Source organism: Amblyomma mixtum, chromosome 2 (assembly GCF_055824585.1).
Source record: "Amblyomma mixtum isolate Tamu chromosome 2, ASM5582458v1, whole genome shotgun sequence".
Taxonomy (NCBI): Eukaryota; Metazoa; Arthropoda; class Arachnida; order Ixodida; family Ixodidae; genus Amblyomma; species Amblyomma mixtum.
The window spans coordinates 246,977,801-246,990,892 of record NC_143013.1 but is presented as its reverse complement, the minus strand read 5'-3'; the positions used below and the strand labels follow the sequence as shown (position 1 = coordinate 246,990,892).

The 13,092-nt window shown below is 46.0% G+C and overlaps 1 protein-coding gene across 1 annotated transcript; it reads right to left on the bottom strand.

Moving 5' to 3' along the window:
- Window positions 1–734: 734 nt before the first annotated feature.
- Window positions 735–5,284, bottom strand: LOC149363334 (uncharacterized). The gene is made up of 4 exons (XM_089568460.1): window positions 5,276–5,284; window positions 4,068–4,256; window positions 3,038–4,031; window positions 735–829 (listed from the first exon to the last, which is right to left on the bottom strand). Exons 1-4 carry the CDS (start codon window positions 5,282–5,284, stop codon window positions 735–737), a joined length of 1,287 nt encoding a protein of 428 aa, XP_089424586.1.
- Between the last annotated feature and the right edge of the window lie 7,808 nt (window positions 5,285–13,092).

Sequence of the window (13,092 nt, the reverse complement as noted above, 5' to 3'; positions counted from 1 at the left end):
AAGCAGTTCAAAAATACTTTTCGCATGAGAAAACTAAGTAAGAGATTTATCTTAGGCGTTATAGGGCAGACATATGAATTGTTATTGGTTGATCGTAAGTTAAGGGCACCGAGCCATAGAAAGAAAAAGGGTAAGTGTAACGATAAGAAACAAGAAGAAAGAAGGTGTTAGAGAACGCTGATGTCCTGGCCGAAATGAAGACGTAATTGACGTGGCAAGGCATGCGTTGCGAAGGCAAAAGAGACGAGGGTCCCTTAAGTTAACGGTGTGGTTTAGAAGAGAAGGCGAGAGTAGAAGGGGCCAGCAGAAGTTCAGGTAGGCGGATGAAGTTATCAGGTTATGGCGATTAGGTGGCCGCAAGTGGCACAGGGTAGGGTTACTTTTGTTGATATAAAGAGGAATTTGTCCTGTAGTTGACTGGTATACACGACTTTTTCCGGCGCATTGGAAATTGTCTTCGTTCTCGCCCATTCTGCGGTGGGCTAACTTTACCTGTACCTATACACTTCTGTGCCTATTCTTGTATTTCTTGTCTTCCGTTTCTCTTCCAGCGCTACGAAAGCGCCGACGATAGCGCGCGTCGGAAAAATTTATTTCGCCCTCTGTGTCGACACGACCGCGAATTCCCGCGTCGGGACTGCGCTGCTGAGCGAGGGGTCACCTCCCCCATGTGGAAACCGGATGTAGGGAAGGAAATGCCACCTAAAAGGCTGCCCTGAATGTGGTGGAGCAGGTTAGAGCCTCTTCGGGATCTGGCCAGCGTCAAGAGCCGCACGCTCTCGCCGCCTCCCACTACCGGCATGCGTGTCTTCGGGGTTCCGGTTCCGGGCTGTGAAGCGAGCGCAGCAAATACACACGCTTGTGTACTCCCCCATCATATGCCCGGGGATGTCTTCCCCAAGGAAACGGCGCTCTCGGGAAGATCCAATCGCGCGATGCCGCCTTTGTTGCAGCCGATACCGTCGAAGTCAGGCCCCTACCCCAGCCTGTAATTCGAAGCCCTTCTTAGGTAGCATTCTACTTTCAAGGAAAATCTCGTTGATGATTTGCAGCTAACCGGCCCCCTTATTCTATAATTTGAAGTGCAATAAGTAGCATCTGAGTGTATAAGCGTTGTCGTCCCGCCATTTTGTTCCCTCCGCTGCTGACGAGTGAGGACGCTGCATCTACATGGGGCGAGCTGGAAGGAATGCTTCCACCATGTCCCCACAGAATTTATTTGGTACTGAATGACAAGAGGCCTGGGTGTCTGCCTCAGCTGCCGTTCGCGTGTCCTGCAGTTTTGAACGCTTAGCGCCGATGATTACTGCACCCGAGTAGTTACGCGCAATTGAAGTCTTCAAACACTGGTGTGAAGGTTCTGAGCTTCAAGAATCAAATGACTACCACTAAGTACATCTCCGTTTTCCCATATCTTTTGATCACCTAAGGGGTCACTGATCGAAATTAACTAAATTTTCAGGCCTTGCAGGAAACACACATTCTATTAGCGCAAACATTACTTCTATTATGGACTTAGCTGTGTGGATGTCTGAACACACCAGGTGTCAGTTGCTAAATCGACTAGAATTTATGTAGGGACATTTCAGGCCAAAATAACCGGAGGCGTATTTGCACATTTCTAGACACTCGTACAGCATGCATATAGAGTGTATTGCGAGGCTGCTAACTCGTACGTGCTGTAAGAAAATGTAATGCAACTGTCGTTAGCGTAATGAGATTTTCTAGATATTGAAAGGTCTTTATATATAGCCATTGCCTTTATGTTCTTTTTGCTGTGGTATTATCAAACAAAGGAAGGAAATCTTGTGTGAAAAGACTATGAGGATAGCGCAACAAAGCCTACAAATCATGCATGTATTTAGGCATCTCGTAGACGCGGCTTTAGATGCGATCATGAAAAGTCTTATAACACAAATATACTGCAGAGCGAAGATGGTTGTGTCACTTTTGCAGTGTATTTATAAAAAAATCTGTCACCCCAAGTGACACACTGCAGATCACGTGACACACAACTGCCCCTTCAGCGCCGGCTCATCGGCCAAGACTGGACAGCCGTCTTCGGCAATCGTTTCCTGGATCTGCACGAAAAACTCGCACAATCCCCCGAAGCTTATGAATTTTTACTTCCCATCTCTTGTTAGCGCGGGCTTTGGCACATTTTTCTTTTCCGTATTTTTTAATCCGAATATAATCTTTGTCCCTCTGCTGTTCGCTGGGACACACTTTTCTTGTTTCTTTTTTATTAGTCCCAGTATAACATATGTCCTTCTCTTTTTATAATGACGAAATTCAAGGTTTCCGACTTCTTCTAAATCATGAGAATGTACCACAAACAGAGTTTTTTTGCCTCAAATGTTACTTTATTATAAATACCGACTTGAGGAATGTGGGCATCTAAAGAGCAGCTACGATGTTCTTCGTAATGTAGATGGGTTTCTGAAAAGTAAAGAAAGAAAGAAAGAAATGGTTAGTCTTCTCGTCAAGCAGCCGGAATATATTCATCTAAGAGTTGCTTTCACTAGCCTTTATCGGATCAGCATAACTGTAATAAGTTTTTGTTTGTTGGTGGCGGTCGAGAAAAAGATTCCTCCACAATACCTTCCTTCAGAATTCTTTGTCCGCTAATACAATTCACAATGCATATATGAGAGGTATTCATGACTCGGCTGAGAGAAGGAAATCAGTTACTATGACAGAATTTGCATGCTTTAGAATGGCGTGAGTGTAAGAACACTCTATGGTTTTATAACTATCACTAAAGAAGAGCTGAAAATTATTTGTTCGAATTTTCTCTAAATTTGATCCAGTTTAGGCTCACTTTGCATAAATTATAGAAGTGGTCCGGCCACGGAAGACTGTGTAATGTTCAGTTAAAGTACACAAATTCAGGAAATCATCCTCTAGTGTAAACATAATTGACACTCATGAAGGTGTTTAAGTCGACACCGCGGACATTGGAAATGCTTATTGGTATCATAAAGACCCGATCGTTACGTGCCTTCGCTGAGGAAGAAAGAAAATATGGTCTACTTACACTTCTTCTTGCGGAGGAGGAGGTTGGCGTAGTTGAAGGGAGTGCCAAGGCCGTATCCGTAGTTCAGGCCGTAGGCGCCAAGACCGTGGCCATAACCGAAGTGGCCAACACCATAGCCGAGAGTTCCAATGCCGTAGCCGTAGACTGGAGCGGCGGCCACGAGGGGAGCGGCATGGAGGGTGGCGACAGCTGGGACGGCGTGGGCAATGGTGGCGATCTTGGTCACAGCTGGAGCGGCGGCCACAATTGGCGCAGCAGCAACAGTGGCAACAGCTGGGGCAGCGTGGTAGGTGTCAACGCGGGTAATAGCTGGGGCAGCGTGAACGGTGGCAACGGCTGGAGCAGCCTGGATGGTGGCGACGGCTGGAGCAGCGTGGACGGTGGCGACGGCTGGAGCGGAGTGGTAAGTGTCAACACGGGTGATGGCTGGCGCAGCCTGGACGGTGGCAATCTTGGCGACAGCTGGAGCAGCGGCAACGACTGGAGCAGCCTGGTAAGTGTCAACGCGGGTCACAGCAGGAGCAGTCTGGACGGCGGCAACCTTGGCAACGGCTGGGGCAGCGGCCACGAGCTGGGCAGTCTGGTAGGTGTCAACGCGGGTCACAGCAGGAGCAGCCTGGACGGTGGCAATCTTGGCAACGGCTGGGGCAGCCTGGACGGTGGCGACGGCTGGGGCAGCGTGGTAGGTGTCGACGCGGGTCACAGCTGGAGCAGCCTGGACGGCGGCGACGGCTGGGGCAGCGTGGTAGGTGTCGACGCGGGTGAGAGCTGGAGCAGCCTGAACAGTGGCGACGGCTGGGGCAGAGTGGTAAGTGTCCACGCGGGTAACAGCTGGAGCAGCCTGTACGGCGGCGACAGCTGGAGCAGCTTGGACGGTTGCGACGGCTGGGGCAGTGTGGTAGGTGTCAACGCGGGTCAAGGCTGGAGCAGCCTGAACGGTGGCGATGGCTGGGGCAGCGTGGTAAGTGTCCACGCGGGTAACAGCTGGAGCGGCCTGGACGGTGGCAACCTTGGCAATGGCTGGAGCAGCGGCCACGACTGGGGCAGCAGCAACAGTGGCAACGGCTGGGGCAGCGTGGTAGGTGTCAACACGGGTCACGGCTGGAGCAGCAACGTAGGAAGCTCCCAGAGCGACACCCTGGCTAAGGCCGACGCCGGTCGTGATGACTGGGTGACTCAGAGCGCTAGCCACAAGGGCCAGGATAAGGCTTGCACGGAACTAGAAATAAAACGCATGGTTGTAGTAACTGCAGTGCCCAAAGTGTTCTTTTTAAGGCATTTTATTACCTCCAAATCTATAGGCCGCGCATTCTGCCGTGAAAAAAGATTCCTAAATGTCGATGCCCCCTCTTGTCACGAGGTTGGGTTATAATTCGGCACCGTAATTTTGTCAGCTTTGATAACAGATACCGCAGGTAGCAAACCCACCACGAAAATGAATATACCGTTCTTAGAGATTCGCGAATGTAAGGTGGTTTTCGAATACTTACAGTGCAAAGAGTCTCAACCGTTATTGCAGTCATTCTGTCGGAGCATGAAGACGCAAGCAATTTTGTATTCTCATAGGGATGATATAGCAAATTTTTTCTCACTGCAGTCATTTTTACCTTAATTCCTGACCAAGCACCAGGGTTCTGTGTCTATCAAGAATATCATCCTATTGAATTGAAGGAGAGGAATGCAATACTGTCGTAGGAGAAGTATGGTCATATTACACTGGCCGCGGGCAATCTTTCTGCAATGTTGGCATGAACGATTAATTTCAAGAGCATCACAAGGACGGCATAGGAGCATTGCACTGTCATCAGATAAAAGGCGTTTCTACGCTACGAACGATAGTTAGTTGTCGTGCAACAATTCATAACGATTACCGATTGCGTTAGGCCGCATTGCATCCTGGAGTAGCAGTTCTGGTAGTATTGCACTGAATTTTGGTAGTCTGTTGAAATAATGTTAGACGTAAATGATGCACAAGTTATAATTTTCTGCTGCTATCATCGTGCTGCATAATGTGTGTCTATATATTGCGCCCTTTTTTCGTTCGAATATATGCGCCGAAAAGCTTTGCCTCAGGCATCATTTTTTTAGTGTGCGAAATCAGCGGTGGAACATGAGTGAGCGTTTTTTAGCACTTCCAACTCCTTTTCTTTTCAACCGTGAACTTCACAGCTTAAGTGTATGACATACTTAAAGTTTTTCACTCAAAAGTTCGCAATACCAAAGAGCAGATATACTCACGGCGACCATAGTTGCTGCTAGCTCCAGGCCTGCAGAGGATAAAGTGTACTGCTGAAGTGTGCCGAGAGGGAGAGCCCTTATATACTCCTCTTACGGGGCGAAATGAAGCAGGCAAGAGGCTTTAAAATTAAATAATAAAAAGTGAACTGAGGAGCCAGAGTCCGGCTTTCTAACCACTCGTTGAAGGGAAGAAGAAAAAGTATCTACCCTGCATGTGAAATGCTGCTACAGAGACCTTGTCCCTCGACGGAGAAAGAAGTAAGAAAGATTTAAGGTGTGTGTACAGTTATGTAAAGTCTCCTGCTGCGCTTCGCGAACGTGTCTCCAATCCCGAAGAAACTCGGGGCAGCCCCGCTGCCCTTGTTTTTTCTCGCGTTTTTCGCTTTTCGATGAATTTCAAGGGCTGCGGCACTTTATCGGCGCAGATGTTACGTCGTCAACCGCCTGCGCTCGCGTATTACGTCAGGATACGCATTTAGCTTGGAAGGAATTCCAATGCCCGTGGGTTCGCGCACTTACTCTCTGAGTATAGATTGCAAGCATCGATCAAGAGTATTTAGAAGAATAACAGAATAACGGCTGCACTTGTGCGCCTTTATTATGCACGTCATTTCATTATTCACTCACTTTAACACCTGATGAGTCATTTATAGCGCCAGTTCTTTCCGATAATGATCTTTACTTGGCGCTTCTTCCTTCGAAACACACACAAAGCCATCATTCTTGTGGTGAACACACACCTGCAGAGCCGCACAGGATAATGAATTGCCACAGTAGGTGCTAAACACAAAATTAATTTTATGCTTTGCCTCAAAACGAACATTCTGGCATAGAAATTGTTTTATTTGCCCACACCCATTTCTATTCTATATGTTACTCTTTAAGTAACCTGACTATTAAAGAGCAAAAGCATTTAACGGACGTGCTTTGTCTTCCGTATTGCGACATCTGAATACGTGCTCAGCCTTCATACCTCTTATTCTCCCGCATTTGGCGCATCACTCAAGTTGGCGGTGCCTTTCGGCGCCACTTTTTGTATTTATGAGCTCCATCTCGACGCCGCCGTTAAACGTGCACAGAGCTAAGGCAGTGCCCTAAGCGGATATCCGCTGCAATAAAAATCAAATTCCACTTTCTTTCTCAGAACTGCCCTTGAAAGCCTGCAAGACTGGTCGGATGACGGCACTTGTGATCGAACGACTCTTTGTTGTTCTTTCTCTCGACATATACTCTTTCGGTTTCTATTTTCTTATTCTGGCCAAGTACTGGGGCAGTCCATGGTCAGCCAAGCTAATTTTTGTGTGCTCAGTTCTGGTCGGAGTTACATATTTGCCCGCACTCTTATTACAGTGTCGTTAAAGTATTGTTTATGCCTCTCTGCTTGTTAGAAAGGTAAAAGAGTTATAAAAGCAAAATCCAGTCTTCACGCGTTTTGCAGCTTTCCTTAAAATAAAGCAGCTAGAATGTGCCCCCTTAGTATTGCTTCCCATAATGTGACAAACGCGTAGGCTAATTACTTGTTTCACTTCTTTAGCATGCGTTGCCCGCTCGCAGGCATACGTTTGACGAAACGTCCGGAATCGCACTTCGCCATCCCGATATATAGTTTGGAGAAGTTTTGTATGTAGATTTTTTAAGATAAACGGATTTCCTTCTCGAGGAATTAAGATTTATTCTGTTTGAATCGGCTCCTTGAAATCTTCAAGAAGGTGGCCAGCATATTGTCGAAAAAATTTGGCCCTTTGCAACTTAATCAAGCCGATCAAAACGAATTTAACGGAAATACAGACGCAGAAATATTGCACTAACTGTTTACAACGAACAAAACACAGAATACTTGGTGTATTTCTTTCTGCTACTTTAACTGGAGACAAACATATCAACATCATTTCTTAAAGGTACACTAAACGGAAGTATCTAACCAGGCAATAAGGACAGATTACTTCTCGGCAGCACTACCGATGTTTCTTTTTATTTTTTTTTACGTAGAAAAGTTGGTGCGTTGCCGAGAAATATGCAAATGAAAGCCAGAAAACCCAACCACCTTCAAAGCGCCTGTGAAACACGAAGCTCCGTGACGTAATTTCTATAATCTCTTTGCAATAGAGCTCTCCTACCAACAAGAGGCTCTGCTTCCGCATGACTGAAACGCTGCCCGAAATCGAAAATCCAGTGTAAACAGATCAGTCGCCATGCAGGGTTTCATGCCTTTGATGATGGATGCTGAGTTGACTATTAAATGGCACGAATGCGTATTACTGCGTTCGTGCAATGCGTTTATCGGCTTTGTGCAGTTGTTTCTAACATTTTATTATGCTCACTTTGTGGCTACAGAATTGCGTGCTTATGAGCTGTCCTGTCCCAGGTTTTAAGCATAAATTCGCTCGCTGACCTCCTGTTCATGCCAGGTGCAAGCTGAGTGGTCCAGCCCAGGCTCGCCTCACTGCCTGCTCGAACACGCCTGAACTTGACGGGAGGCCACGCGGACCCTCCTGTTGGAGCGGTTGGTGTAACCATTGGTCAACCGCCAAAGCGAGAAGAGAGCGAGACGCATTGATCGAGTATCCGTCGCTCAAGCAATCCCGTATAGATCAGGCGTTCCTCTACCGACCTACCCGCCGAACTTTTGTATTGCCATGGAAATAATGTACAGTACTCATAGCCGTTTTCGTATCGCTGCAACGTCTACTTTCCTCGGCTGGCCTGCGCCGACTGCCAGTGAACGCGACCGCTGTACCGCGACTATCGCAACATCACAACAGTGGTGAGAGCAATGGGATGCCCCACTAGCTATAAGGGGCAATCGCTGTCACATTCCACTGGTGGCTGAGCAGGAGATTGATGCACGAGATTGAGCCTAGCGAATCGGTATGGGTTATTAGTTGACTGTTCTTGATGACATTGAGATATTAGTCGCTAATAGGGCATACTTTAGGAATTGCGACCGAAATTGCCGAGAGATGTCTTGATAATTGCCCAGCTGCTATCCTGACTGGCATTTGAAGGGATTTGAGAGCGCCATGTTGCATGTACACGTCCCAGAGAACAATAACAAAGGCAGCACGATGTTGGAGGCACAAGTTCTCGCTCTTTCTCTAGTCTCTGTGTGCTCTATCTATCTAGCACTCTTGTCTTTCTCTTCCGCGGACGCTCGGATTTGGATGTCAGCTACGCGATTCCAAGGGATTTCGAACTAAGACAAGCGGTGCAAACATGATACGTTTACCGGCAATCCAACTCGGGCTGCTGGACCTGCGTTTTATGACTGCGAGCACTACTTCTGCCTTTCTTTTGCTTTATTGAATAACAGCTTTTCTGTTTGCAAGATGTCTTTCCTCACACAACCAGCCACTATAGTACGATATCTCCTTGAACTTTCATTTCTTCTTCAAAGAGGCTCGTCATACATTTTCAAGACGTACACTGAAAACAAAGATGGGAAGCGATCCTGGAGTTTGCCTTTGCACCACATATGGGTTACAGAATGGTGCAACCAGCCAAATAGCATGAAACGTCTACTCAAGATGTGATATTTCCCCTTAAACCCATATCGAAAAACTAAGATGAATTTGTTAGTACCTCTGGAGTTCAAGAAATCGATAAAGCCTAAACTGTAGTGTACAAGGATTAATGTCGATTTTCATTTTTAGAGTGTGCTTTCTTCCAAAATTATGCAGGGCCAAGACATGAAACTAATATTCTGAGGCTTGAGCAGCAGTGGGGAGATCATAGCATAAGGCGCTATCCTTCGCGCTTCTATGTCTTACTTTGTACTGTCCACGTAGCAGCTAAACTGAGATGAGCACAAAGTAAGTGTCCCATTTGAATCAATCAATCAATCAGTTTTATTTTCACCAAAATAAAATATACATGGCGAAAAAGGGGGGAGGAGAAAAAGCTGCACAATAGCAGCTTGACAAAGCTCCAACCACCCTGGCAACAATGACAGCACTGGTACAGTTTAATTTCTGTTCATTTCACAAGGAAAAGAAAAAAATCACAATGAAAAAGAAAGTATCTAAGAATAGCTTCTAGTTACACTAATGGTCGCTAACAAACAACTGCATTGTGTCGTTTTTGTTAAGTGCCGTAATATCTATATCTTGCTTCGCGAAGTCATTGAGTGTGTGGGGGAGTGTGTATTCAATGCGTCGGCGGCCATAACTTGTGCGCGTGGCAGGAACTTTCTAAGGCAGTTTATGGCGATGAGGGTATAGGTATACCTGTTTGTGGAGATTAGCGAGTGAGAGGAGTGTATCTAACTTGACCTTTATCGCTATAGTGTAACTTTTTATTAGTTTGTACTTATATATGTTATCGGCTTTCATGATTTTGTATTTGCAGAAAAGAGTTTCAGCATGCGCATTGAATGAAACATTTTCTATTGCCCGAACAGCTTTTTTTGTAGTAAGGTTAGCTTGTTTAAATTTCGTGCACTGGTGTTTCCCCACAGCAGTGAGCAGTAACTGAGAACAGAATGGAACAAAGAACTATATAAAAGCTGTTTAATTTTGGCAGGAAATAAATGGGGGGTTCTACTGAGAATGCCAACTACCTTTCGCGCTTTTGAGCAAAGACGATCGACATGGCCGTTCCATAGCATGTGTTCAGAGAAAACAACTCCAAGCGTTTTCACAGATATCTCTCGATTAATTTTATATGGGCTATTGATAATGTATTTCCACATATTTACCGGGTGCACGAAACAAAACACATTTTGTTTTTGATTCATTTAATAAGAGGTTGTTATTCTCAGACCATTCCTGCAACCGAAAACAAACTGATTTGAGTTCACCTGCTAAGATTACTGCTGTAGACCATTTTCAAAATATTCAACAACCCTATCAACAACCTCATCACCAAGCTGCATTCTGATTTGCGAAAGATAAAAGGAAAAATTCCACTTAATTGAAGAGCTGGAGGCGGACGCGTCGCAGTCGTCTCATAAAACTGACCATTGACGCGACGCTCGAAACGGGGGGAAATGACGGCGGAGGGAGTCTCCATTGAATTTTTGCACGAATTTATCTGAGTGCATTTGAACGATCCTGGCCTAAGATAGCTGTGGTGCAACATCGAATGATGCTCCACTCGCCATTGCTCCTAGTGTGGAGCGAAAAGAGCGCTCCTCAGAGCGCATGCGTCTGAGGAGCGCTCAAAAGGAGCGCATTGCAAAAGGTTTGCCTGACGTAGCTAGCCCTCGTGTTGCTGACTGTCAACACGGATGGCTGACTCGAGCTGTGACAGATCTTTCGCATCGCAGTGCATGATCGCCCGTCCATTCGTTTTGTTTTAGTGGAGAAATGTTTTTCACTTTAACGCCGCCTACCACGTCATTCTCGCCTACTGCCACTCTAGTGCACAAATCTTCCTGGAAATCTTAATTCGGAGAGTGCTGGCAGTTCAGACATTCATACTCTTATGCCCTGAGCGTAGCCGATGCCAGAGCTTCTTATGTGCTATGGGTACACCAGATGTTGCGTGCGGTTTAACAAATGATCCCGCGCCGCACTTATACAGGAGCGTCTCGCCGCCCTTCCGCTCCACCTTCTCTTGTTCCCTTGCTCTTCACTCTCAGGGCTGAGAGATTTCTCCGGGCTCCCGGAAAATGGAGCAGCAGGTATTCATCTAATACACCAGATGCAGTACAGCCCCTATTCTATATGAAGAATAAGGCATTTTGTAGTGCCAGTCACAACTACCGGCTCCATGAAGCGCTGAGGCATGTTATTATAGTAGAGGTGGTCATAATATATTTTGTTTTCTATGCCACATTTCTATCATTATTTATATGTTCAAGCCGTCTCAGTAAATATGAAAAAGATGGTGCGTTTAACATCGTCAGCCGATATATTATATGCAGGATTGTTTAAAGTGAGCCTTTTTTATATGTCAAAAGTAATTAATTTTAGTTCAGTTATAGGTTAATCCGGTTTAACATCCTAAAGCAGTTCAGGCGGTGAGGAACTCCGTCGTGGATAGCTGTGGGTAATTTCTACCACCTAAGGTTTTTTATTGTGCACTGGCATCTCACACTACGCGGGCTACCAGCATTTCGCCTCCGTCTGAATGCGACCGCCGCGGACGGCATCGAAACCACTTGCTTCCGGAAAGTAGCCGAGCGCCATAACAAGTAAGCAACCGCTGCGGCTCGTAATCAATTTCTGCACTTAGCATATTAGTGAACGGCTACAGATATGCACGAAAGCATCGAAACGGGTACATCGATTGTTATCAAAGCATGTAGACCAATCTTCCTGGAAGGGCAAAATGCGAAGCAAATGGCAGCCATCTTACTGCCATTATCATGGTGTTGTTTCTCAGCTACTTCGCCGTCTGCCCGCACAGTTTAGGTGCCTGAAAACCTTCCATCCTTTACTGGGCCATGTTTACTGAGCTGGTGCGGTTAAACCAAATCATTCTTGTCACGGCCACAGTTTAAAACATGCAGTTACGGACACAACACTTGAAACGCTCCGGATTTCACAGCCCAGATAAAGTGCTAATCACGCGCAAGTGATTGTGGCGCCTTCTACCTGCCAAGCGGTGAAATTTTGGCCGTAGAAAAAAAGTATTTGAACTTTCTCTCTGCCATAGAAGCTGGAAGTTTTCGGACCATATGTATCAGCACCGCGAACACAACACAGGAAGAAGAACGAGAAGAAGGTAAAGAGCGCTGAACTTCCAAATTTTATTTGAGCAAAACTGAACCCGCACTCTTATACACATACCAGGTAAAATCCCAACAGGGGGGTAATCAAGGCGCGCAATCGAATTGGAACCAACACGATGTCCAGGGCATCAAAATGATAACTACAATCGCATTATACAAAGACTTCCATGAAATGAAGCACGAATTACATGCGGAAAAAAAGACTGTAAAAACAGGGTTGAGTGTGCGCAAATGGAAAAATGGAAAAAAAGAGTTGAAGGCGCGAATTTTGCTAAAAAAACATGAGAAGGCGAAACACGGTAAAAAGGTAAGCGATGCGAAGAGATGAACGCCAACAATTAACACGGCTAGAACGAAAATGCAGTATGCCAATAAAAACCAGGTAAAATCAGGTAAAACCAGACAGAAAGGTGATTTCTTTTTCAGATTATGAGATGGAAGGGGTGCTTACGCAACCTTCATTGAGCCCTGAGATGTAGGTAGCTTCAATGATTTCGCGTGTTAGTTGGTTTTTGTTTCTTTAAGACGGTTGCTTTCTTAAAATGAGGAATGCATTTCTTTTGGCTGTCACATACGCGGCAATGGTCGGACAGGTTCCTCAACGGCGCCCCAGTTAGATCGTTCCTATGTTCCATTAACCTTTCGTTCAAGCATCTTCCTGTTTGGCCTATGTAAGCCCTACCGCAAGCTAAAGGTATAGAGTATATAACACCCTCCGCACAAGGCACAAAAGGATCTCGGTGCCTGGTTGTACAGCTACTGTTCTTTTTCTTTTTATTAACTTTGTTGCACAGGATTGACAGGCGCAGAGGGGCTGAAAAGACTACGTCTACGCCTGCTTTTCTGCCAATTTTCTTCAGATTATGCGAGATTTGGTGCAGGTATGGCAGAACGGCGAACCCTTTGTTCCGCTGTCGCGTATCATCCGGGGCTTCACATTCATGCTTCATACTTATCAGGACTTTTTTTGCTACAGACGAAAGGAGAGATTGCGGGTATCCTGATTGCGTCAGCCTAAGCACTTGGCTTGAAAACTGTCCTGCAACCTGTGTTCACAAGATTTTGTGAGTGCGTTCTTAAAAGTTGACTTCACAATGTCCCTTTTAACAAGTTTTGAATGGGCTGAATCGTAGGGTAGGGTGGG

Coding starts and splice junctions, on each gene's coding strand:
- LOC149363334 (XM_089568460.1), bottom strand. Junction 4,032..4,067: donor CTGCTGCCCCAGTCGTGGCC/GCTGCTCCAGCC, acceptor GCCACCGTCCAG/GCCGCTCCAGCTGTTACCCG. Junction 830..3,037: donor CCTCCTCCGCAAGAAGAAGT/GTAAGTAGACCA, acceptor CTCGCTTCACAG/CCCGGAACCGGAACCCCGAA.